The sequence below is a fragment of the Pangasianodon hypophthalmus genome, chromosome 1 (genome assembly GCF_027358585.1).
Source record: "Pangasianodon hypophthalmus isolate fPanHyp1 chromosome 1, fPanHyp1.pri, whole genome shotgun sequence".
Lineage (NCBI taxonomy): Eukaryota > Metazoa > Chordata > Actinopteri > Siluriformes > Pangasiidae > Pangasianodon > Pangasianodon hypophthalmus.
Window position 1 is genome coordinate 18,742,075 of NC_069710.1, and position 23,860 is coordinate 18,765,934.

General features: G+C 36.5%; 1 protein-coding gene across 1 annotated transcript; it reads right to left on the reverse strand.

The window, feature by feature from the left end:
- Positions 1–1,260: 1,260 nt before the first annotated feature.
- Positions 1,261–20,403, reverse strand: rorc (RAR-related orphan receptor C). Its single transcript, XM_026926552.3, has 11 exons — positions 20,253–20,403; positions 9,105–9,190; positions 8,840–8,981; positions 6,893–7,234; positions 6,647–6,766; positions 6,362–6,483; positions 5,349–5,481; positions 5,066–5,173; positions 4,774–4,884; positions 3,726–3,835; positions 1,261–3,141 (listed from the first exon to the last, which is right to left on the reverse strand). Exons 1-11 carry the CDS (start codon positions 20,260–20,262, stop codon positions 2,977–2,979), a joined length of 1,449 nt encoding a protein of 482 aa, XP_026782353.1. The 5' UTR covers positions 20,263–20,403; the 3' UTR covers positions 1,261–2,976.
- Positions 20,404–23,860: the final 3,457 nt, after the last annotated feature.

The window sequence follows — 23,860 nt, forward strand, 5'->3', positions numbered from 1 at the left end:
GACTAATCACACCCATATGTGCTTTTTGAACATCCTATTCCAGATTTAGTCCCCCATTGCTGTTATAATAGGCTCCATTGTTCTGGGAAGGCTTTCCACTAGATTTCGGCGTATGGCTGTGGAGATTTGTCCATTCAGCCACAAAAGTATTAGTGAGGTCAGGCACTGATGTCAGGTGAGGAGATCTGGGGTGCAGTCAGCGGTCCAGTTCATCTCAAAGGTGTTCAGTGGGGTTGAGGTCAGGGCTCTGTGCAGGCCACTCAAGTTCTTCCACTCCAGCCTTGGCAAACTATGTGTTCATGGATCACGCTTTGTGCACAGAGGGATTGTCATGCTGGACCATTTTTGTTCCCCTTAGTTCCAGTGAAGGGAAATACTGTCCTAATGCTACTGCATACAAAAACATTCTATACAGTTATGTGATTAAACTTTGTGGCAACAGTTTGGGGAAGACCCACATATGAGTGTGATGGTCACATGTCCAAATACTTTTGGCCATATACTGTATGACACATTTAAGTGATTACACCAGAACAAATGGTTTGCGTAAAGAAGTGACTAACAGGCTCAGCAACAAGATATCGTTCATCAGATGTGCAAGCAAAGAGCTTCTGAGTCTGTAACAGGAGAAAGTGTTTCAGCTAATGAAAATTTTGTGTGACACATCTTGCTTACGTTTTTTTTTTTTTTAACCACATCTGCTGTATGCATCAGCATTACACACAATGACTCAGAATTGCTTACGTTTAACAGAAGCAGTCTCATTTATTTTATATATTAGTGTATTCTATCAAGAATACACTCACTGGTTACTTTAATAGGAACACTTGTAAACCTGCACATTCATGAAATTATCAAATCAGTCCCTTAAGTACTTTTTTTTATACCATTGTGTGTGAAAATTCCAGGAGATCAGCATTTTCTGAAATACCAAACCAGCGTGTCTGGCATGCACATCCATGCCAATGGCAAAAGACACTGTGATCACATGTTTTCCCCATTCTAATGTTTGATGTGATATTAACTGAAGCCCTTTACCTGTATCTACATGGTTGTATGCATTGCAATGCTGCCACATGATTGGCTGATTGGATAATTGCATGAATAAGCAGGGATGTAGGTGTTCCTAATAAAGTGACCAGTAACTGTATGTGGCAAAATTACTGGCACCCCTACAGAATACATAAAATCCATGAAAACAAATTCCATTTTTATTGCCCTCAGTTTCTAGAATTTATTGTTTCTGTAGCCCAAGAGCAATAACGTGTTCAACTTCATAATTGGGTTAGGTGTGGAGTGGAAACAATAACTCCTTAAACTGCTCATTAAAATTTAAATCAGACAAAAATCATTATTTTGATATTCAATGAAAAAAATCTAATTTTTTTCTTTTTTTATGTATTTATTTAATGCCTTTTTCTCTTAGCATAATACATTAAAAAAAAAAAAAAACATAAATGAGCCAGTCAACCAAAGTCAGAAAAGGTAATATAGTATATCAGCAACAATTTTGAAATCAATAACAAATATTTATATATATATATGTACAAGTGCTTAAATGGCAAGACCAGGACTTCTTGATATACACTTGATATACACATGTATCACACTGCTACAAAAATGTAAAACTTAAATGCTAATGTAGGCTTAGCTGCCATAGGCTGTATGGCATCAAGCTTCATACTTATCAGTGCTACTATTATAATTAAACACTTACATCTTTGCAACCTGTGATAACATGTTTAAACATCAGCTGTGTGTCCAGCAAGGTCCTAACATGCCTATGGACTTCGGCTACAATTACACCCTTGAAACTAACTGTTAAAACCTCACACGTAGCATGAAATTATTCAGCACCCTAATAATGACTGTAGCCGTCCTGAAGCCTAGAATGAAGTAGATGTTAAATACATGGTGGAAACAATGCTTAGATGATGTAGTTTATAATGAGTAACCTTTGACTGAAAAGGGATTTGCAAGGAACCAAACTATGAAAAACCCCCAAAACAAAATCAATTGCCACTTTGAAATCATATATGTGGGTATATTCAAACCAATGAACAAACAAAAAGGATTATAGGTACACATACCTAACTTACAAGAATGAGTTCAAAGGAAATGATGTGACTATGTCAAATTTACTCTTAAACAAAACATTTTAATTAATGCAGTGTATAGCCAGTTATAATTTGTGTCAATATGTAAATGGCCTTCAATAGCTACTCTAATCCTTTACTATCCTTTAAAAAGTAGTCGTTTTTTCAGTCTTGTTTTGAGATACTCTAACACAATCTCAAAACAAGACTGAAAAAGACTACTATCATTGAATTAATTCAGAACATTTAGTAATAATTTTCAGAGGTGGTTGTTTTTGAGAGACTCTTTGCCTTTACTTCGGGTTATTATTATTATTTCTGTGTCCAAATAAGAGAAGCAGTGTGTGACAGAGAAACAATGTGTGACAGAGGAAGGGCAAGCATGTCAGTTCTGGGAACATAACTTGGTGTGGAATTGAATTTGAGTCATTCAGTTCCAGTGAAATGCTCCAGTACCTTCAGAGTAACACTGATTCATCAAATGGCTTACCAGTGAATAGAGGAAACAGGCATTTTACGCACCAGCTTCAGAAAAAAAAGGTGTAATCACATATACACACACACATGGTCATTTGTTAACAAAAACAATTTGTTAACTATAAAATGCTACTTTATACAGCTATCAAACCATCAAAAATACTGTCATAGCTAAGGAGCTTATTATTTGTAGAAACATTTTGTTCACATTATAAAATAGCATTTGCACAAAAATACAGAATCTGTTATACTTTCTTTCGACATTAGTTTTTGTTTCAGAGTTACAAATATATAGTCTCCTTCAGAAGATAAGTGTAGATTGAAGACATACTGTTACATGTTCTGTGTACTGTGTACTCTGTGTACTGTGTACTCTGTGTACTGTGCAACTGAGTGGATGTGTTCAGAGAGTAACCATTGTGTGTATATCAGTGTCTGAGACGAACAGCTCCTTGTAAAGTGGAGGGAAGAGAGAGTGCACAGTCAGTGGGTAATACTGCCGGAACCAGCGTAGCTTCTCGATATGCAGCGTACACAGGTTTTTTAACAATGCCACCTTCTGGTACAGCTGAGAATCACAAAAACACACAAGCAACCAAAACTTTTAACACTGTAGAATACAAGGTGATTTTACATGAAGGAGTTTCAGTCTTGTATTTTTCTTGCCTTTTTTTCTATCTGAATTTCAAATGATGGCTTTATGCTTCATTTTCTCCTTTTACAAATGGGTAATGTGTCCTTTTTAGAGTCATTTACTACCAGTCAGGCAACTGGAATAAAAATAGCTCTTTGTCATGTAATTGGCTGGTCAGGGTTACAGTGGATCTGAAGTCTATCTTGGGTGTGGGGCGGGAATACACCCCGAATAGGACACCAGTGCATCGCAGGGCACCATACACATATAATCACACACTCATCCACATCTAGGGGCAATTTAGCATAGCCAATCCAACTACTGGCATGTTTTTGACAACTGGAGAACCTGGAGGAAATCCACATGAACATGTGTAGAACATGCAAAACTCCAAACATACAGTAACCTGAGCTCAGGACTGAAATGAGGATGCTGTGAGGAGGTAACGATACTAGAGCATTAGGAGTAGTAATACTAGTACTAGTAGTATTAGTAGTGACACACATACATGCACACACCTTGTGCAGTAAACTTTCTTGGTTGTCTCTGTGTAGGATGTGACTGAGAGCCAATTCCACATCTTTTCTCACTCTCAGCACTCTGTCTCTGTCCTCCAGACATGGACGATCTGTGTACACACACATACACTTAGATATTTATAGCAGTGGAGACACACACTATTAATCCCATCTAGCTTCTGTCCTTTTTGTATGAAAATTTCTTGAGTTTTAAGCTCACAATCGACAGAATTATTAGCATTCATGAAAACTCATGAAACTTAGTATAAAATGAATAACACAGGCAAAAAAGTTATATTTTGTGCTTTAAACCTATGGGGAAACTTTACAGTTTAAACCCAATATTATATAGTTTTAACACAATAATTTTCCAAACTAATTTTTTTAATGCAGAATTATTGGCACCCCACCCCTGGAGGGAATAAGAGCACCGAACCTCTTCCTATAAAATAGGTTGGATAAAATTCGTAAGTCATCTTAGACCCAGTTCTCCATACTGAACATTTCATGCACCGTTTTCATTAGAGTCCAAACCTGGAGCCTGAGATGGCCATAGCAAAACATTTATTTTATATTTCTAAACATTTCTCTGTTGATTGTATCTTTAGGAAGATTTTAATCTTGTTGAAGGTCTTAAATTCAAAGGCAAAGGCAGCCAAGTTTTGGGGTAAAATATCTTGAGATTTTTATAAAGGTGTACATTTATAAAGGTGTACATAGAATAATCCAAAATAAAATATCCTGTGGCCTGTTTAATAATAACAAAACATGATTTCAAATATGAAGGGACAGAGGCAATATTATAATTTATATAATAAATTATATAATATATTATATAATAATAAATAATAAAACTATTACGTAAGAAAATACTATTCTTATGAGAATTCTTTTGTTACAGGAAGTGTAAGTAGGTTATCCAACTGTTTGGGGGGAAGAGTTTAATCACCGTGTGGAATGTTTAATTTTGTGCAATATCTTTTTGGTCCAGTCTCTTGAAGGGTGCCAATAATTAGGAGTTGACTGTATCTTAGCAAATATCTCATACCTGCATTTATGAGCACAAGAGCACTGAACAGCGCCACCTGCTGCTCTGTCATCCTCAGAGCACAAAGACTGTGAGCAAAGTCAAATACTGATGCAATAAAATCACCACATGCTGCAACACAGACACAGATACAAAGATTGAATCACTTCTAAAGCACTTATGCAGGCCATGTATAACACCAGAGGAACTGAACAGCAGAGAAATTTATACTGGGAATGGTCTATCTTTGAAGAATCATAATTGATCAATTCTTTAGTGAATCAAGAATCCTGAGTTTAGATGTTAGTCTTACCAAGAGACTTGAAAAGCTCAGTTCCAGCAAACTTGCCGTCAAAGAAGACTGTGCTGTTCTCAGTATTAAATATCCGACTCATGCGGACCAGAACTACTTCCATCGAACCTGAATGAGAGAGGCATATGCACGAACAGATGAATTAAAAAGTAATGCAATCATTTATAGAAAGAGACAGAGAAACAAGGACAAATAATGCGTATCACATCATGTTCTCATAATTCTCAAGACTCATAATTCCTAGTGAAGATACAGTCATGTTAGAGTGATTAATGTGTCTTACCACTCTTGAGAAGGGCAATTTGATCATTCTGACCAAGCTGACGGAAGCCTGGAATGCGCTTTGCAAATTCTACCACGTACTGTACTGCATCTGTCAGACGAACGGCACAGTGCTGCCACATCTCATCCATAGACTGCACACACACACACACACAGAGAGAGAGAGAGAGAGAGAGAGAGAGAGAGAGAAATTTGATTCACCTATTGAACCAAATCAATAAGCTGGCTAGTAGTTAGATTTCAAATTAGATGGCTGCTTTAGATTACCATGAATTCTGGACTAGGTACTAATTGTGTTCCACAGTGTAGTAATGATGGAAATATTGATATGATTATGGCATAGTAGAGGGTCTGTCCCTCCTTTTTTGTCTTGTAAAAGTAAGTTAAAGCAATTGGGCATTTCACCACATATACTGACAGTCAAAAAAATTTTGAACACCCTATTTTTAAGCATTTTGGTTGAAATGACCTAGTTTTAATACTCTAAAATTTGAAATGCTAACCAAGGAGTGGGTGTAGCTGAATCAAAAATGTGTATTACTAAATCACATCTTATCTAATTGGAAAAAGTCAAAATCTTTTATCACTTTAACTGGGCACATGTAGCACACCACATATTCATATTTTACAGTTAATAGTAGCACTGTCTATAGGTCTTTTATCTAAAGGTGCCTTCATTTAATACAGCACTCATACAGAGTCCCATTAGGATCTGAGAGTGAGCAGTTAGCTGTTTATAAGTTCCACAGAGATTTTATTTAATTGCTATTCTGCTATTTGTTTGGTCTATGGCAGTAATAGTGATTAAACTGTAATAAAACAAGAAACAAGTTGACGTACAATTGCTCAAAAACTTTTGACTGGCTGTATACTGTATGAGATATGCCATTTCAACCATCAGCTTTATCAATTTGCCTAATCATTACGTTTGTGAAACATGTCCAATCCCTCTGTCTTGTCATTTCTCAACCTGTGGGCAGTAACAATTGTACTTTTATGGTAATAGTGTAGTACTTTGTTTTGGTAGGCATGAACCTCCTCCCTGCTGAAGATCTTCCATCTAAGAGCCTGCAGCTCCTCCACGCGATACTGACTTGTCTCTCTGTGAGAGCGGAAAATGCTTGCACACAGCTCCTCTGCACACACACACACATACACACACACACACACACACAGGCTGGTCTTGATCTAGACACAATCATTTAGTTACCACTTTGGTTCACACATGATGACTTAACATCACACCATCAGGCCAAATCAGATGTAGTGATAGCCACAGAGAATCAATTTCTGTTTCACCTATGTGCGTTGACGTAGGGTAAGGGCAGAATAAGCCTTCAGTGTCAAAAGCTCGTAATCCCATTTCATTTCCTGGAATGCTCAGGATGGCCTCGGGTGTAGATCTTCTGGGGTCAAAGCCTAGAAGAGAGGAAGGTACACTCAGTGAGAGAGAGATAGACGTGGAGCAGGAGGAAGAAATGGAAAAACAAGATCACTTTTGGAACTGAAAAGGTGGATGACTTAGGTAAAGAGAGTGTCTCTAACCTCTCAGTGTTGAAAAGCTGCTGCTCTCTCCACCCCTTTGAGAACTTCTGTAGGCCAAAGCTGCAGCCTGGGCCTCGCCTGTGGCACTGCCCTGATACGGATGCACCTCTGAAGAGCAGTTGAGCTCTTGGTCCAGGGTGTAGGGGAAGGTGGGAACCAGGGGCTGGATTAAATGTGTTGGGCGACCTCGAGGCTCTTTGCTGGGCCTGTAGGCTGGCACAGGCTCGGGCTCAGCTTGACTGGCCTGGAGACGCTGCTGTTGTTGCTGCTGCTGCTGATGCCTCTCCACCTCAGCAAAAAGAGAATCTCTCTGACGCTTAGACATGCGGCCAAACTTCACCGCTGAGGAATAGAGAGTGCAGGTATTCAAATGGATATACCACCTATGTGCTATCTTTGTCAGCAAGAGAAAATACACCATATTTAGTGTGTACGATAGCAACAATTTGTTTGTTTTATGTGTGTTGTAGGCGGGTAGGCAGGTCTGATGTGCTGTGTCAGGGCACACTCTTGGCTGTAGGAATGTGGGCCAGAAATAAGTTCTCTCATCAAAGGACTGAAGCATATTTAGTGTCATTTTATCACATATGAGGAACATGATAATACAAGTTCAAGTTCAGTTTAAATGCAGACACATTTCTTCATAATCCCATTCAAATTCTAATCCTGGGTTATCATACCCAGAAGAGGAATTTCCAACCAAGTACTGCTTTTAAATCATCCTACTGTAAAACAGTACATGCCTGGTCCCCGTTTTGTTATCCTGGTCAAGGGTAACATAGAAAATTCAAAGTACACTCTTGGGAATAAAAAGATTACAACTCCTATCTTCTTTTTAGGAGACTTCCATCTATTTCCTATATACTACTTTTGGTATGTTTCCATCAATCTCTTGTACCATTGCATGGAGAGACACTGTTCTCCAATGCCATTCCACCTGCAGCAAATGCTTGCATTGTGTCCGTTTATTCGACTGGTCTTGTAAGTTTTTTTCACAGTCACAACTTATTTCTTATATTTGTCCTTGTATTGTATAATAAAGTTTCCTACAGAGAATGACTCAGTGCTTAGGGAAGAAATCTGTGGCCCTGAGTATAATTATCTACTACATGTGTTGAACCACTGACAAGCAAATTTAAAGGCTACTGCTTGCATGTTTAAAATAAACTGCTGAGCTAGCAGAGTTAACTTTTCATAGCCACACAAACATACGGGGCTTAAAGATAAACAACAGCCTCGAGAAGTCACATTTTAGTGAAATGCTTTGTATTACTGTTCAAGAGATTTATTTAAAGCAGGCCATATATTATTAACTAAAGTGCATTGTTTGGAATCAGTCACACTGGCCTTATAAATTGGAGTCAGTTAATTCATTTAAACTAAAACTATAAACTTATTTTACTTTAGAAAATCAATACATGCATTTAATCTTTGCCTATTTCCACCACTGGTTATAGGATTAGCAGAAGGTTTTTCCCCTGCAGCGTAATTTCAGAAGATAGTTGTCAATAGATGTCAGTAGTTTCATTGCAGCTCTCTTTGAGCATAAAGTCTTTTGCCTTCTCTTGCTCTTTCTTTGTCTGCATGCAGCCAGTCAGTGTAAGTCTGGGAACAGAACAAATGTGCTTATTTCTATGTGCCACAAAACTGCAGAGAAGACAGGGCTTACCATACATTCAGTTAAAGAAATAGCACGTTTTTCCTAGCACTATTCCTCGAAATAAATTGAAACCTGTTTAATTTACTGCTAATTCTCTTCCTCTTATGTCAAATTAAACTTGGACAATAAATTTGATTTTATGTAAATGCATCTTTAGCAAGATATTTTTCTAAAATATGTATTGCAAGGTTTTTTTTTCTTATCACTCAGTTTTACTATGAATAAAACCCCCTGTTTCTCTCTTTCTCTCTCTCTCCCTCTTCTCTTTTACTGTTTTTTTCTCTTACCATCTCGGCTCATTCCCTGGGCAACACATTTCTTTAGGCGGCAGCTCTGGCAGCGGTTCCTGCTGGCGCGGTCAATGAGGCAGTTACTCTGCCTAGAGCAAGAATACTGCACACTGGAGGATTGACTCCTTCGAAAAAATCCCTACAGAGAGAAAGATTGAGCAAGAAAAAGCACAGATGCAGTGAATGAAATATGTTCATTTAAAGTTCAGCACTATGCTCTGAATTACAGGCATAGGATCTCAATGATTAGAAAAGTTTTCACCTTGCAGCCCTCACAGGTGATGACCCCATAGTGCACACCTGATGACTTGTCTCCACAGATCTTACAGGGAATCACCTCAATATGAGCTGCACATACACACACACACACACACACACAAATGCACACAAATTAAGCCAGGATTGTTGTACATGATCACTGCTACCTATTCCTTCTCTTATGTTAATGTCAAAGGGCCTTTTTCTTCTAGCAGTTGGCAGTATTGTGGGACTACCCCTCATCTCTAGCTTCAGGAAAAGGCTTCCCCATTAGGCTGATGAATATCCTGCCCAAATCTTAATAAGTATAGTCAGAAAATATAAAATAAATCTCAAATCAGTGTTAAAAATGCAAAGTATTTCCAGATAAATTTACCCATTACCTTATCTGAGAGCCCTGTGATTACATTGGATGTATTGTGAACTCATTTTTTCTGTTGTGTAGCACAAAATTTGTAATTGTTTAACGTTGTGGAAATTGCCATCTAATTTAGGAATAATAGAACACTGTAACTGTGCAAAGCCTACTGATGATATATATCAGATAACAGTCCAAAGCTGAGCAGAGAGATAACCCGTGTGTGTGTGTGTGTGTGTGTGTGTGTGTGTGAGTGTGTGGTCAATATTTCAGTAAATCTAGCCTGCTGACTTCTTGGAACTCAAATGTGCTTATGTGGCTATGTGGTATCTACACACTGTCCTGTAACCAAAATACCCAAAACTTTCTCACCCATGTCTAAACACACACACACACACACACAAGTCTACAGCAGGTAATAACTGTGCATACTAAATTAATGCATAATATAGTAATTGATTAATCAAGCATAACCTTGAATAAAGCATTATTTATGCATTGCCTACTGTGGTCCCGGGTTTAACTAAAAGATCTGTACTTTAATTTGATTCTTATAGTATTTATAACTATAAATCACTTTCTTCCAGCCTCGTTAATGTTTTCGTCAGAAGCAGCAAAATTAGGACACATTTTCTATGTAAATTTCTGTCCTCGATTACCAGGAAATGGTAAGGACTCCCCCAAATTCACTAGTATATTTGCCTGCAAAAATGTCAAGAAAAAAACGGAGATTTCATAATCTGATTCAAGAACAGATACAGCTTTAAGATGGAAAAAAAAACAAACAAAAACACAATGCTGTATAGCATTAATCAATACAATAAAGTATTGCTTTATTGCGATCCTGGCAATGTGACCAATACATGAGTTTTACTCTCTGATTTACAAATTAACCTAACCGAATGATGACTAAAAATATTAGAGAAAATTACTCTAATTATAAACTCTAATTATGATTCAACTGCATAGCAAACAGCATCGAATTACACAATATATGGAAAATTGTTGGCATCCAGACTTAATTACTCTATTGTCAAAAAATGAGGAGTAATAATAATAGTGATTGAAATGCTCAAACACAGCAAAGATATAATCTGTATTTTGCAACCATAAATCAGATGATCAGTTCTGGGATCAGTTCTGATATTATGTTATATATCTTACTGATAAACAAAAATAAACCACACTGGAGCTTTACCCACAAGCAGTCCTACAATCCTACTGTGCATTTATATAATCTGACTTATTAAAAATAGTAATAATACTGTAATAACACAAAGAAAACTCATGAAACTATATTTATATATATATATATATATATATATATATATATATATAGATAGATAGATAGATAGATAGAGAAAACCATAATACAAGGCTACATGGTATATGTCTATATGTCACTATAAAAGAGTTAAAAAACTTAAACACTTAACTTAAAAAACAGAGCACAGCCGTTTCAGTATAAATGAATTTTTGTGTCATTTTCTTGTTTTTGCAAAAGTAAAACTGTACTGTCAGCTTCGTGTCCTAATTAGGACTTTAAGGGAATCTAACTTGCCGGTGTTAAAGCTGAACATGGGGATATTCAGAATATACACATGTACATGTAACAACTTTGAATAATATGAAATAATCCATATCCTTGTACAACAGTGTAACTCAGTATGAAATGTGTGTGTTGGTAAGAATTGGTGCCATCCTGATCAGTCTGAAGTATAATCAAATTGCCTAATATAAAAAGTTATTGTGTATTATTATACTCCAACTGTGATAACAGTAATCCAACTGAATATCAAACAGCATCACGTTATGTAATATATACAGAATTATTGGTATTCAGATGGAAATACTTTATAGTGATTAACAACAACAACAATAAAAATAATAATAATAATAATAATAGAGATGTAAGGTCAAAATGACATTATGGAATCTTATTATTTATCTCAGTTATCTCGTGATGCAAATTATGAAATGCTCAATGGAATTTTAAAATCATTAGTATGACATATTACAACAAAGAATTTAAGCTTCCTCTTTACACTTTTTCCCACCAGGCCATCAAAGGTTCTGTCGTGCTAAGGGGACTGGGTATTTCTCACCCAAAAATTTAAACATCAAAAACTACAAAGCCTCTCATGAAAAATATAGAGAGATACAAAGACGAAGAGAGAGAGAGTGTGGGGGAATATTTGACAGACTGAGGAGGTGGACCTGAAGTGTCAACCTCAGAGTCTTTTTAAGTGGTTTACTGGCTTCTCTTTCACTCTGACTATCCTGCTTTTATGCATTCTCTTGCTTTTTCCTTCCCTTTCTCTGTCTCTCTCACAAAGGATGTGCCTGCCAGTAAGAAACTCTTTTATCTGTGTTTTTACTGCCAGGAATGTCCATCCCCCCTTTCACTTTCTCCCCCATGCCCTCTCATCTCCATTACATCTCCTCCATCCTCCCTTCTCTCTTTCTCTCCATGTTTTCTCACATTCCCTGTGAAGCAGATGGATAAAAAAAAACATCTACCAAACAATTCCTTGTGCTTTATATGGTTAGAGTGAGGTCTTTATTTTGTATCTGCAATAAATTAGTCTTTCAGGGCCAACAGAGCAGATCTGACATAGTGTGTATAAATATGTTGCAGCTAACTAAGTGTGATGCTGTTGATGGACACAAAGGCCTAAGACTGTGTGAGACTAGACTTGTGTTTCTGTGTCAGTGTGTGTTTATGTCAGTGTGTCAGCTCTTACGTATGCCCTGATTATGGGTGCAGGAAGGAACTCCAAAAAAGCTCTTCATATCCGCAGTATATAGGTGATGCTTGAAAAGCAAGCATGTGTTAATGAATGTGAGAAAGCACAAATGGGTGAGGGATACTTGTGTGTGATACAATGGTATAAGTAAATACTTGACAAGTGAAATTTAAGAGCTTTCCCTTGTTAAAGACTGTGAGGATTGTGCAAGTTTGTGAATGTGTGCATGTATGTGTGTTGGAGGGAATAGAGAGCACAGTCGCATGCCTGGTGAATTTCCTGTTATTTGAGGTTGACAACAACAACTAACTGAACCACAGAGACCCTAGCATCTCTTTCTCTTTTTGTTTCTTGATTTCTTCTAGGTGGTACTGTCCATGTTTTCTACAAGCTGGCTAGGTACATGGTAAGCAAGATAAACAGAAGTATCACACACGCATACACACACACACACACACACACAATACAGGTAGCATAACTACTAATTTTCACTAGTCGACCAGTAATTCAAAAAAGTAGTCGACTACTCAACATTTCCATAGTTTCAAAACTGTTTTTTTAGAACATTGTTGTTTTTATGCTGTTTTTCCACAAGCTACAAATTACATTTCTAGATTCAGTGCTTTTTAGGCTACGCTATTAATGACAAAAGTAAACAAATCTGTGCAATAAATATGCAAAATAATAAATATGTAAATAAGTATCATATTATATTATTTAAGGAAGTACCAGTTCTTAAAATGCAATCATGTGGACGAGCTGAAATAGTTGATTCTGAAACTGACAGCACATGGCGCGTGCTCCTAATAGTTTAGAAATAGATGGAAGATGTGAAGTCTACAGCAGTGTCTAGAGGTTTTTCTGCCAGGTTTAACTATAGCCTCAGTGTTAAAATCTAATGTCTCACTAGGTGTTTTCTGGTGTCACATTAAAGAATTACTTACTATCACAAATAACAGGGAAAACACACACACACGCACACACACGCACACACACTGCACATGCACACATCCACAAAGCATACTTAGCAATCTAATTCTGCATTCCCCCACTGAAACCACATGCTGATAAAGAGTGAATGTTCTCTCTCAGCTTTCCACCTCTCATCCATCTATCCACCTCGACCACATGCTGATACACACAAAAAAGCAGTCACATTTATTCTGCCCTCATTCCTTATCTAAACCCTTACTCTGTGTATCTCTCCTTACTAACCACTCACAAAGGAAGAGTCTTGCAGAGTTACCAGTTGAAGAACAGTGAAATGAAAGTAATGATGGGCATGCTGTATCAGATATGAACAGATAATGCCAACACACAGTACACACAAAATCAAAATGACCTTGTATGGCTAAATAATTCCCTGACACACATAACACAGGGGTGCTGCATTATATTATTCACTTGATCAAAAGAAAGAAAGAAAACCAGACAGGTCAGTGGTTAAGGTCTCACAAATGCAGAAATTAAATTGATTTTAAATACTGTCATGAAAATAAGGATCTCGTACTTCAGTTTTATTTGATTGTATCTCTGCAGTTATTCTCATTTACAGAAATAAAGATACAATCTGGCTTTTGACCTGTAACCGTAAGTCATATGTAAGATCTGATGTTATCTTGTAAAGCCTGCGGATAAAAAAGCCACACAGGAGCTTCACTGAAAGAGAAGAATGCACAATCCTACTGTATATTCACACAATGACTTGTGCAAGTGCACGTTTACTGACGGAGAGAGTGCTGGATTCTCACTTTTGAGTATTTGTGGATTTTTGTGGTATTTTCTTTGTTTATGCAAAAGTGAAAACTGTACTGTCAGCTCGGACATGGCCGCCGCTGTCAGTATTGCCGGTGTTGCCAACGCTCCTTCTCATTACACAGCAATACTACTTTTCACAGCTGGCAAAAAGGCAATGGTGTTTTGTTGGTGAATAATGTGCATTTGTTCTAGCACCAGTGGTAGTTTTCATATAGATTCCCTGTAAGAGGTCCATTCCTACGTTTATCTTGATCACATAGATTGCATCAACCGGGGTGAGTATGGAGAGGGAGCGTCAGTGGCAGTACAACTTCCTTGGTATGAGACTGCCTTCAGAGCTAGCTAGATTAGCTGCAAGGAAAGTAACCGTTGAGGTAAGATATGAGCGCATATGAATTATGTGGCAATTAATGTAATCTGTTCATACTGTACTACATCTTTAGAAACGTGCATTCCTGAAATACAAATGACTGTCTGTATGTTATGGTAGTGTGGCACTTTCATATCATATTATTAGAGTAGTTACTGTAACTGTTACTACTTAAATAATTAATTTAAAATGATCTATTTATTAATTATTAAAGACTCCACCAGTTTGTCACCTGAAAATTTAAATGGCATCTTCAAATTGACTCATAAAGAAAAGAAACACAATATAGAAACACAAATTGCACTTGAAAGCCTCGAAAATATAGTTAATGATATGTACTAAGTTTTGTGTGTCCAAATGTTAGTATACTTTATACTTCTGTAAATGAATATATTATTGACTATATCGCTGACTAACATGTCATGTTTATTACAGGGTATAAAGCATAATAATGGAACCATAATTATGGAAAGTCAAGTAGTCTTTGTGTAAAAATTTGGCAGTACTCAAACATAAAACATAAACACAATATTCTTATTCTTTGTGGTTTTAGGAAATTTGATGTGCCAGTGTTGAAGCTGAATATGGGGTTATTCAGTATGTACACTAATAAATAACAAATTTCCATATCCTCATACAACAGTATAATTCAATCTGAAATGTATATAACGAAATTAATTGTTGACATAAGGTTATTTTATATATATATATATATATATATATATATATATATATATATTTATGTGTGTGTGTGTGTATATACACACACACACACACACACACACACACATATATATATAAATTGCTATATAATATCGCGGTTAAAAAATCATGCATTTTCAATTTAAATTGTTTACTTTTTATTTTAATGCAAATTGTCAAAATGTGATCAAATACAAATTGCTAATTGTGTTTTTTTTTTTTTTTTTTTTTTTTTTTAACATTAGGCCAGGGCTCTTTTACCTTAATTACTTGAGCCTTGAGCAAAGAGTAGACCCTGGAGAGAAAGGGGAAAGGAAGTGTCTTGGTGCTCAGTACACGCAGAACTGAAGTGCTCTCACGCCTGACAGTTTCTCTGCACACTTGATTGACGCTTGATGAATACTTCTGTGTGCACACGATTCATGGCACCTTGCGCTCATTGTTAATGACCACACTCACTGATACCACTCTGTCAGTATGGTGACATGGTGTTTAAACCTGAGCTCAGGTTGGCTCAGATTGAAACACCATAGCCTGGGCTTTTGAGAACTGAAAAACATACACACTGTTGTGTTTATTTTTGTGTATATTTTAAATTTTATATATGTTCACATAACCTAGGCTACTCAAGACTATAGGATGCTTTTTGTATAGGTTAGATACAATATATCTGTATACTGTATCTGATATCTGCCTGTAGAAACAGCACACAGTGCATTCCCACCAAGCACTTTCACTTAGCTCTGTTCAACAGCTGCATTTCTAGAACAATCTCAACAATGCTAGGTTCAATTCTTGTGGTATTAATGTAGGATATTGCATAATCCAACATTCAGTTATTTTCTTATCTGAGAATACTAGTGTCCTGCTATGATCTTCATGAAATACAACATGCTGTGCAAGTATACTTGAAAGGCATAAGGTATCACAAAGATTTAGCTCTGTAAAATTAGCCGATAAGGTCATTTAATTCCAGAGATAAACATATTGATAAATAGATCATCAGTGTAATACTATATATAGTGTTAATGTATTCTCTCTATTGAAGTGGTTTTTATGCAGAAGTGGAAAATCACCCACTAATTGCTACTGGATTGTTGTGAGTGAATACTTGGTAAATGTTTCTCTCTCTCTCTTTTTTTCCCCCTGAAACCCCCCGTCAGCATTTTGTATTTTAAATGCTTAAAAACCTCAAGGTTCCACTAACGGAAATCCTTGAGATGAACACAAGCCAGAAAAAAAAAAACCAGACAGAACTTCTCAAAAAGAGGCACAAATTGAGTTCATTTAAGATGTCAAAGGCATCATTTATCTCCATTGAGCACAGTTCATAGGCAATAAAGTGTTTCTGATTTTGAATTCTAAGTGGTCTATGATCTTGATATATTCTTTTTGCTTAATGTCCTAATATATTTTAACTTCTAGAGTAAAGACAGAGTAAAATTCTGATAATTCACATACTTGTACGTATTTAACAAAGCCTTTCTTTGTCTCAGGTGAAAAGAAAAAAGAGAAAAGGACAGAAAGAGACCCAACAGATCAAGGGGTAATGTCTCAGAGAGGCACAGAGTAATTTCAGATACACTGAATTTGGAAACTGCTGATAAATATCATCCATATCATCAGTAAATACAGAATTTAAATTGAATTTAAAATTCAAACTTTTTTGTCTTTTTAATCACTCTTAATTACAACTTCTTATGAAGTCGTGATAAGTTATTTTATTTTGAAGTATACTCTTGGGGGAAAAAATGATTTATTGAATACTTCTTATACTTGGACCTCCATCCTGTAGGGCGCTACAAAGAGCCGGTAAGTGTTCTCACAAAGTGACAAACCAAAGAAAGTTCTACATTTAACTTTTTTTTCCCCTAAAAGTGTATTTAATTCAAAATCAACCAGTTCACTCCATTAAGCATATACAAAATAAAAATAAAATTTATATATTATATAAAAATGGTTATTGGATATTTAAATAGCCATATATACCTATTGAATGACAAAAGTGTTTCGATTAAAACCACGCTGCAGTAAGAAATCACTGCAGAGGCTTCTATAACGACCGTTCCATACTGGTGATGACATTTCGACAATGTTCGACATCAAAAATAACAGCGAGAAAGATCTTCGTTTGTGAAGTTTCAAAAATGATGCACAAGTGTACACACTATCAGTAAAGAATACTAAAGAATACTAAAGGGAAACAGTAGCAGAAATGTCCGGAGCATTCAGATCATTTGTATATTACACAAAGATGGAGATGACTGTGACAATCAGTGTTTTGGGAATCAGAAGCTGTAAGTCTTAATTTCATTCTAGATATTTTGTAAATATAAACCAATTTATTATATAATAATTGTTTGCATTATAGTGACCAAAATAAATGTAATTTTTCAATGAACTCACCACATGACGGAGGGATTATGAAAGAAATTTGGGGATAGAAAATAGCATAATGCAAAACTGAGCATGCACACCTGTGTACATGTCTATGCTATACACACGTAAACACATTTGCTGCTGAATGGGTGACCACAGTAACAAAGCAGTTTTGCAGCTGGTAAAGTTCTCTCTAGCAGTATGTTCATGATGTGTCTACATGTGTGTTGTGAGAATCTAGTGCAGTGCAATCGTGTCATCCTGCAGGTTCTAATTACATTCAAATAAATGTCTAGTACTAACAATGGCAAAAATAATTCTCTCTGTGCGTCTCTGTTCTTCCCAACTCATCACGACTCAACTGAATACACTCCACTGTCTCTCACACCATGAACAATTATACAGCCATTCTTCCTCCACTAAATCCTTTACAGTTTGTATTGAAATATGTTAGAATACATTATTTCTCTTTCTAACACACACACACACACACACACACACACACGCTTAATGTAAAATGGCAGATTCTATAGTTTGCATGTGTATAAATTATATAAAGTTTGCGTGTGTATACATTATATAAAGTGTTTTAGTGTGTATACTTGTTTGAGAGATTATTATATATTATAAAAAATACATCCTTAACAGAATTTAAAAATGTATAACTGCGTATTATCTTTAAGAACATCTGTATGTATCATTTCAGATTACATTTTGATTCTCATCACACACACTTTATCAATCATTAAATTATTAATAAATGAACAGATGCAAAACTAATTATAATGGTTAATCGCATGGTTTTAGACCTACTAGGTGGTTGAGCAATAAATAATTTAATACATTTTCACTTTTTGCTAGCAGCGTTACCCTCCAAAGGAAATCTATTGAAATTATGGACTCAATATCCATTTCCGTGAGTTGAAATGCATAAAATTGTGGCGTTTGAATTTGATTTCATTTGACTTAATTTTTTCAAATATTTCATAACTTCTTCCACCACATGAATAAAAATGAAGCAAATACGTAGTATACAGGAATGCTATCGGATAACTTCATTAGATTCTGACCAGTCATTAGGTGACTGTAAACCCAGAACATCTTCACAGGTGTGAAGCTTTCCAGCTATGTTGGACTTCACCAACATCATTTTGCAAAAAGGTATATGGCTGTGTGAGTAGTGTGGGTACTAAGGGAAAATGTCATCTTTAAACCATGTTTACAACCGCAGCCATCACAAAGGTCATCATCAGCCGTCCCTAAACCCCCAGCGTGACATATACACATATGGAAGCTGCACAGAACAGAATGCTTTCCATATCAAGACTAAAAACCATTTTGAGCAGAGACTCACAAAATAAAGACCGACTTCAGCGTAAGCTTGCTCATACATTGGTGGTGATAGTGGCACAATGTAGTTTCTGAGATGGTTCTATGAAATTAATGTTGCTAGAAAATATGTTTAGGACATGAACACAGACCAAGCAAATCAAAACGATATCCAGTGTATGATTAACAATAGTACTGTAGAATTTAAATGAGCTATCAAATGTATCATGTTCAAACGGTGCTTCTACTGCTATTAAATAATATTCTGAGCATGTTGGAAAACTGGAAGACTGTATACAACGTCTTGCATGTAGAATGGCCTGCACCTGTTAAGCCAGTCAAAATGCATACTGTACTCCTGTGTGTAGACAAGTTGAAGTTTAACTGAATGCATTACAAATACATGTTTTTAAAGACTTGTCTAATTTTACTTGCAAGGACTTCAAACATTTTCACAACCTCACCTGCTTGTCATATGAAAGATTGTATTCCCTGTGTACACTGTGTGTACTGCAGACTGGCTGTATTTATCACTGTAAAGGTACTTTCCACCACTGTCACCACTGAGATTTTGCATTAATTTCAAAGAGAGAATATACACTGACTCCTGGGTTTCTAAAGTAAGGACGATGGCAGACATGCACTCTATTGTGGCATGCTTAATGTTCAGGTATGTGTCAGAGGAGATATGAAAACCCCCTCTCATTCAGTTCACTAAGAGTAGCTCCTATCCCACACCCACAGAAACACTCAAAACGCTAAAGTGTTAGCACTTTATGAGTCCAAATGTTCTCCACAATAAACAAGCTAAGGAAAACCGTAACCTTTCATGGAGATACATTACAGTGCATTTTTTTTAAAGATTAAAGTGTTCACTGTGACCAGTTTGCAAAAGTTGCTTTCATCCCACACACTCATTCGTCTTAAATACATTAAGATTAGTAAAATGTCTCTCTCACTTTCCTTGTCATATTGTCAGAGCGATACTTTCCAAATTCTGTTCAGTTAAATAACTGAAGTACATTTGGTATTCAAAATCTTACCCTTAATTAAAGCAAAAGTAGTTTCTTTGATAAACTGTACATTGAATGTTGCCACACATCCCACACAGAGACACACACTGCCACAAAAAAAAAATCACTAAGGTAAGCGGACTCTTAATTTTCAGGCATTACGATAGTAGATAATATGGCGGCATTAGTTGCACACAATCAGGAATTTAGCTATGGCGGAAGGTCAGACTTTGCTAACTTTTGAGAAAATTAATCTTCTAACAACTATTCCTAACCCTAACTGAAACACACAAAACACTGCACTGTTTAGAACCAAAATACATGAGTTTTCTTCGTTTTGCAATGTAGGCTATATCGCAGATTGCAACATTGCGGGATATAGAAATTTGTTGTGATGTAAACAAGCTTCTCTCACACACCCACACAGACATACACCATCAGACATGCACCCAAAAATGTACAGGACTTTGTATATACAAAACACACTAGTTCCTACCTCGCATCATCTTCACAGTACGTGTGAACTTCTCTGTTGAAGTTTTTTTTTTTTTGTAAATATTGCTCTCTCTGTCTTTCACAATCTGACTCCTTGATGATACTGTTAAAGTGTGGCAGATCAGAGAGAGATTAGATGCTTTACTCTTGACGTGTGGATGTCTGTGTGTGTGTGTGTGTGTGTGTCAGGGCACGTGTGTGCATTTGAGAGTGACAGCGGGCTGTCCCTTTCATGCAAACTAACTGTACAGATTATCTCACTCACTCTCTTCCTCTCTTCTTGCATTATTTTTCCTTAAATTTTCATTCTTATTGTCTCATATATATAATAATGTGTAACACATAATCTATGATTTAGAGTAATTAAGGAACATTTTTTGTAGACGGTTGCTTATAAATGTGGCTGGCAGATCACAGAGATCGAATTATTGCAGTCAGAATCTCTCCTCTTCCATGGCCTAATCCTTTCATTATTTCTCTCTCCTCTACTACATACAACCTTTAGTGCAAATACTGATGATCATTATCAAATAATGCCAAACACATTATATCACAGTGTAGTAAAAACAACCACAAACCACTAAAACAGACTGAGATGGAAGATTTTAGCTTCTATACACTCAAAGCAAACGGCCATTACATGCTCAGTGTTAAAAATGAAGTTTGAACATGAAACCTGGTCTATCAAAAAAAAAAGATAAATGAGCGAGACAATAAAAAAAGTGTTCTGTGTGTATGTGTTAAGAGAGAACAGTGCACAATTTGCAGGTGTAATAAAGAGCCGCGCAAGTTGTGAAAGCCTCACAAAAATACTCTCAGATGTTATCTAGATTCAGGTGGTGCACACACCCATAGATTTCAGATGCAGAAATATTGTGTGTTTCTGTTTGTGTGTTTATTGTGCTAAACAATGTCATCTCTATATACACTTGAACACACAGCGCCTGTGGCTGCAGTAAAAGTATTTATGGAGGTACAGTGCAGTATGTGTTTGACAGGTGTAGATGTGAAGTGCACTGCTACGCTTCTGCATTCCCACCTCCATAACCACCTTTAAAGACTTGCGTATTTAGTCATATTCCATATAAGAACATCTGTGTTTCTCTCTCTCTCTCTCTCTCACACACACACACACACACAGGTATATGCAAAGACCATGTCATATTTAACTTCTTTAATTACTGAGTCTTGGTGGAAGGTTTTGTCCCTTTTCCAACACGAATACAATATGAAATATCATGATAATCCTTTTTTTCACTCCATTAGAAAAGTTCCAATAAACCCACAAATATTATCCTTACTGGTATTATAGCTTCTACCACATAGAAAAGTACAAAAGCTTGTCCTGTACTTTCACACCAGTGGGATTAAAATGTTAAACCTCCATGATTCTTGAAGAATTAGGAATCATGATAATTTTTATTTATTTATTTTTTTGACAAAGAATTCAGATCACAAGTCTCACGATGTTCTTGTTCATCTGCCAATAGCAACTTTAGCAACTCATTAGCCCGTTGTGGGTGCCCTATTCATTTCATACATTTAGTTATCATTAGTTTACTAACGGTAAATTTGATATTCACTACATAATATTAAACATTTGTTTAGGACATCCAGATGTTTGGATCATTTTAAAATTCACTCACATCTTTTTTCAATGCTTGCCCTCTTTTTCTTCTGTAAACTTACAGGTCTTCAGGTATGTGTGTGAGGTTAATGTGTATTATGCAATAGTGAATTGACGGCAAATGCTGTAGAGTCAACGCTGTTCTTGAATCTAATTGCATTGAGAAATGAATTGAGATCACGATTTTAATGCAATTACTTAGCCAAGATGTTTAGATACAGATATACAGAGCTAGCTGAGACATGCTGATGCTTCATACTCATGCTAAGATGTCTCATGGCAATAAGAAAGCTTAATTCCATACACTATATGGCTAAAGGTTTGTGGACATCTGACCTGTTGAACTTGTTGAACTTGTTGAACATCCCATTTCAGATTTAGTCCCCCGTTATAATAACCTCCACTCTTCTGGGAAGGATTTCCAGTATATTTTGGAGCCTGGCTGTGGGGATTTGCCCATTCAGCCACAAGAGCATTAGTGAGGTCAGATGAGGAGGCCTGCGGTGCAGTCTGCCACGCAAACCTTATTCCACACAAACCTTGGCAAACCATGTCTTTATGAGTCTCGATTTGTACACAGAACGAGACCCATAAAGACATGGTGTGTGTGTGTGTGTGTGTGTGTGTGTTGCAACATGTTTGAGCCCATTAGTTCCAGTGAAGGGAAATCTTCATACTACAGCATACAAAGACATCCTATACAATTGTGTGTTTCCAACTTTGTGACAACAGTTTGCGGAAGTAACACATATGGGTGTGAAGGTGAGGTGTCCACACACTTTTGGCCATATATTGTTGTTTCAACAGAAAAGTGAAGTCATTGGACTTGCAGTTAACTTCTTAGGCAGCAAAAGGATTTATAGATTAAAATTTTTTGTTTATTGTATCTCGCGGGTTGTATAGAAAACTTTAGAGGGCATTAGAGGTATTTTACATAGGTGCACACACATATGTACACACACTTCGAATGAATTATTGTTTTAACTGTGGAGGTGCAAATGTACTCATAAGCACAGTAAGCTTCCAGAAAACTTTTGATGGACCAGTAGTTTTAATATAATTATCTTACTGTCACTTTTTACTATGTAGAAGAGGAACCATGCTACAAATTTAAGGCATGTGTGTACCTTCCTTGAGACACACACTCTCACACACACACATCAGGTAAACAAAATAAAATTCTCAGTCACATTGATGGCCTCATCAGCGGAACCGGATATGACCTGTATACCTATCCCAAGAACAGAAAACCATTTTCAAGCATTTTCACTTTCAGTTCCTTCTGTAATTTAGTGAAACTCTTTATCATTCAGTATTTTGAATATGAAATGAAAATGTGATTGCTTTCTTACCCTGGGAAAATTACAAGTTCAAAACAAAGCCAAATACTTTGTCTCTCTCCCCATCCCCCCCCATCTCTCTCACGCACACACACAAACACACGCACGCACATTCTGACGTTTGGCCACACTTTTGAGTAAGTTGAAATTTGATGCTGGGTCAGCCGTTTCCGACATATATTTTTAGATCAAGGTTTGCATGTCTGAAGATACAGGGCAGGTAAGATAACAATCACTGGGCAGTGAGGTGCATAACACACATTCACTCTTTCTTTCCCTCCCACTGTCTCACAGTGTGTCTCACAGTGGGCTGTGTGGCTTTTTCAAAAAAAAAAAGAAAAAGAAGAAAGAAGTGATTTTGCCTATGTAGCGGAATAGACTCAAATAGGTGAGTGGCAACTTGTAGATGCGCTCGGAAAGAAAACCAGAGAGCAGTTTGTTTCACAGTCACATAGTACTGTTAAGCATTTATCTAGCGTGACTGCGTGTAGTAAGATCGTTTTCGCCATTGAAATTATGAACACTTTTGAATTATAGCAACTGACTATAACGTACTACATGTATATTAATGATATCCTTTAATCAGTTGGAAATTTGTTCAAGTTGCAGTTTATAAAGGTATCTGTCTTTTATCCCATAGTC

Coding starts and splice junctions, on each gene's coding strand:
- rorc (XM_026926552.3), bottom strand. Junction 8,982..9,104: donor TCACCTGTGAGGGCTGCAAG/GTGAAAACTTTT, acceptor TTCTCTCTGTAG/GGATTTTTTCGAAGGAGTCA. Junction 4,885..5,065: donor TGAGCTTTTCAAGTCTCTTG/GTAAGACTAACA, acceptor TCTGTGTTGCAG/CATGTGGTGATTTTATTGCA.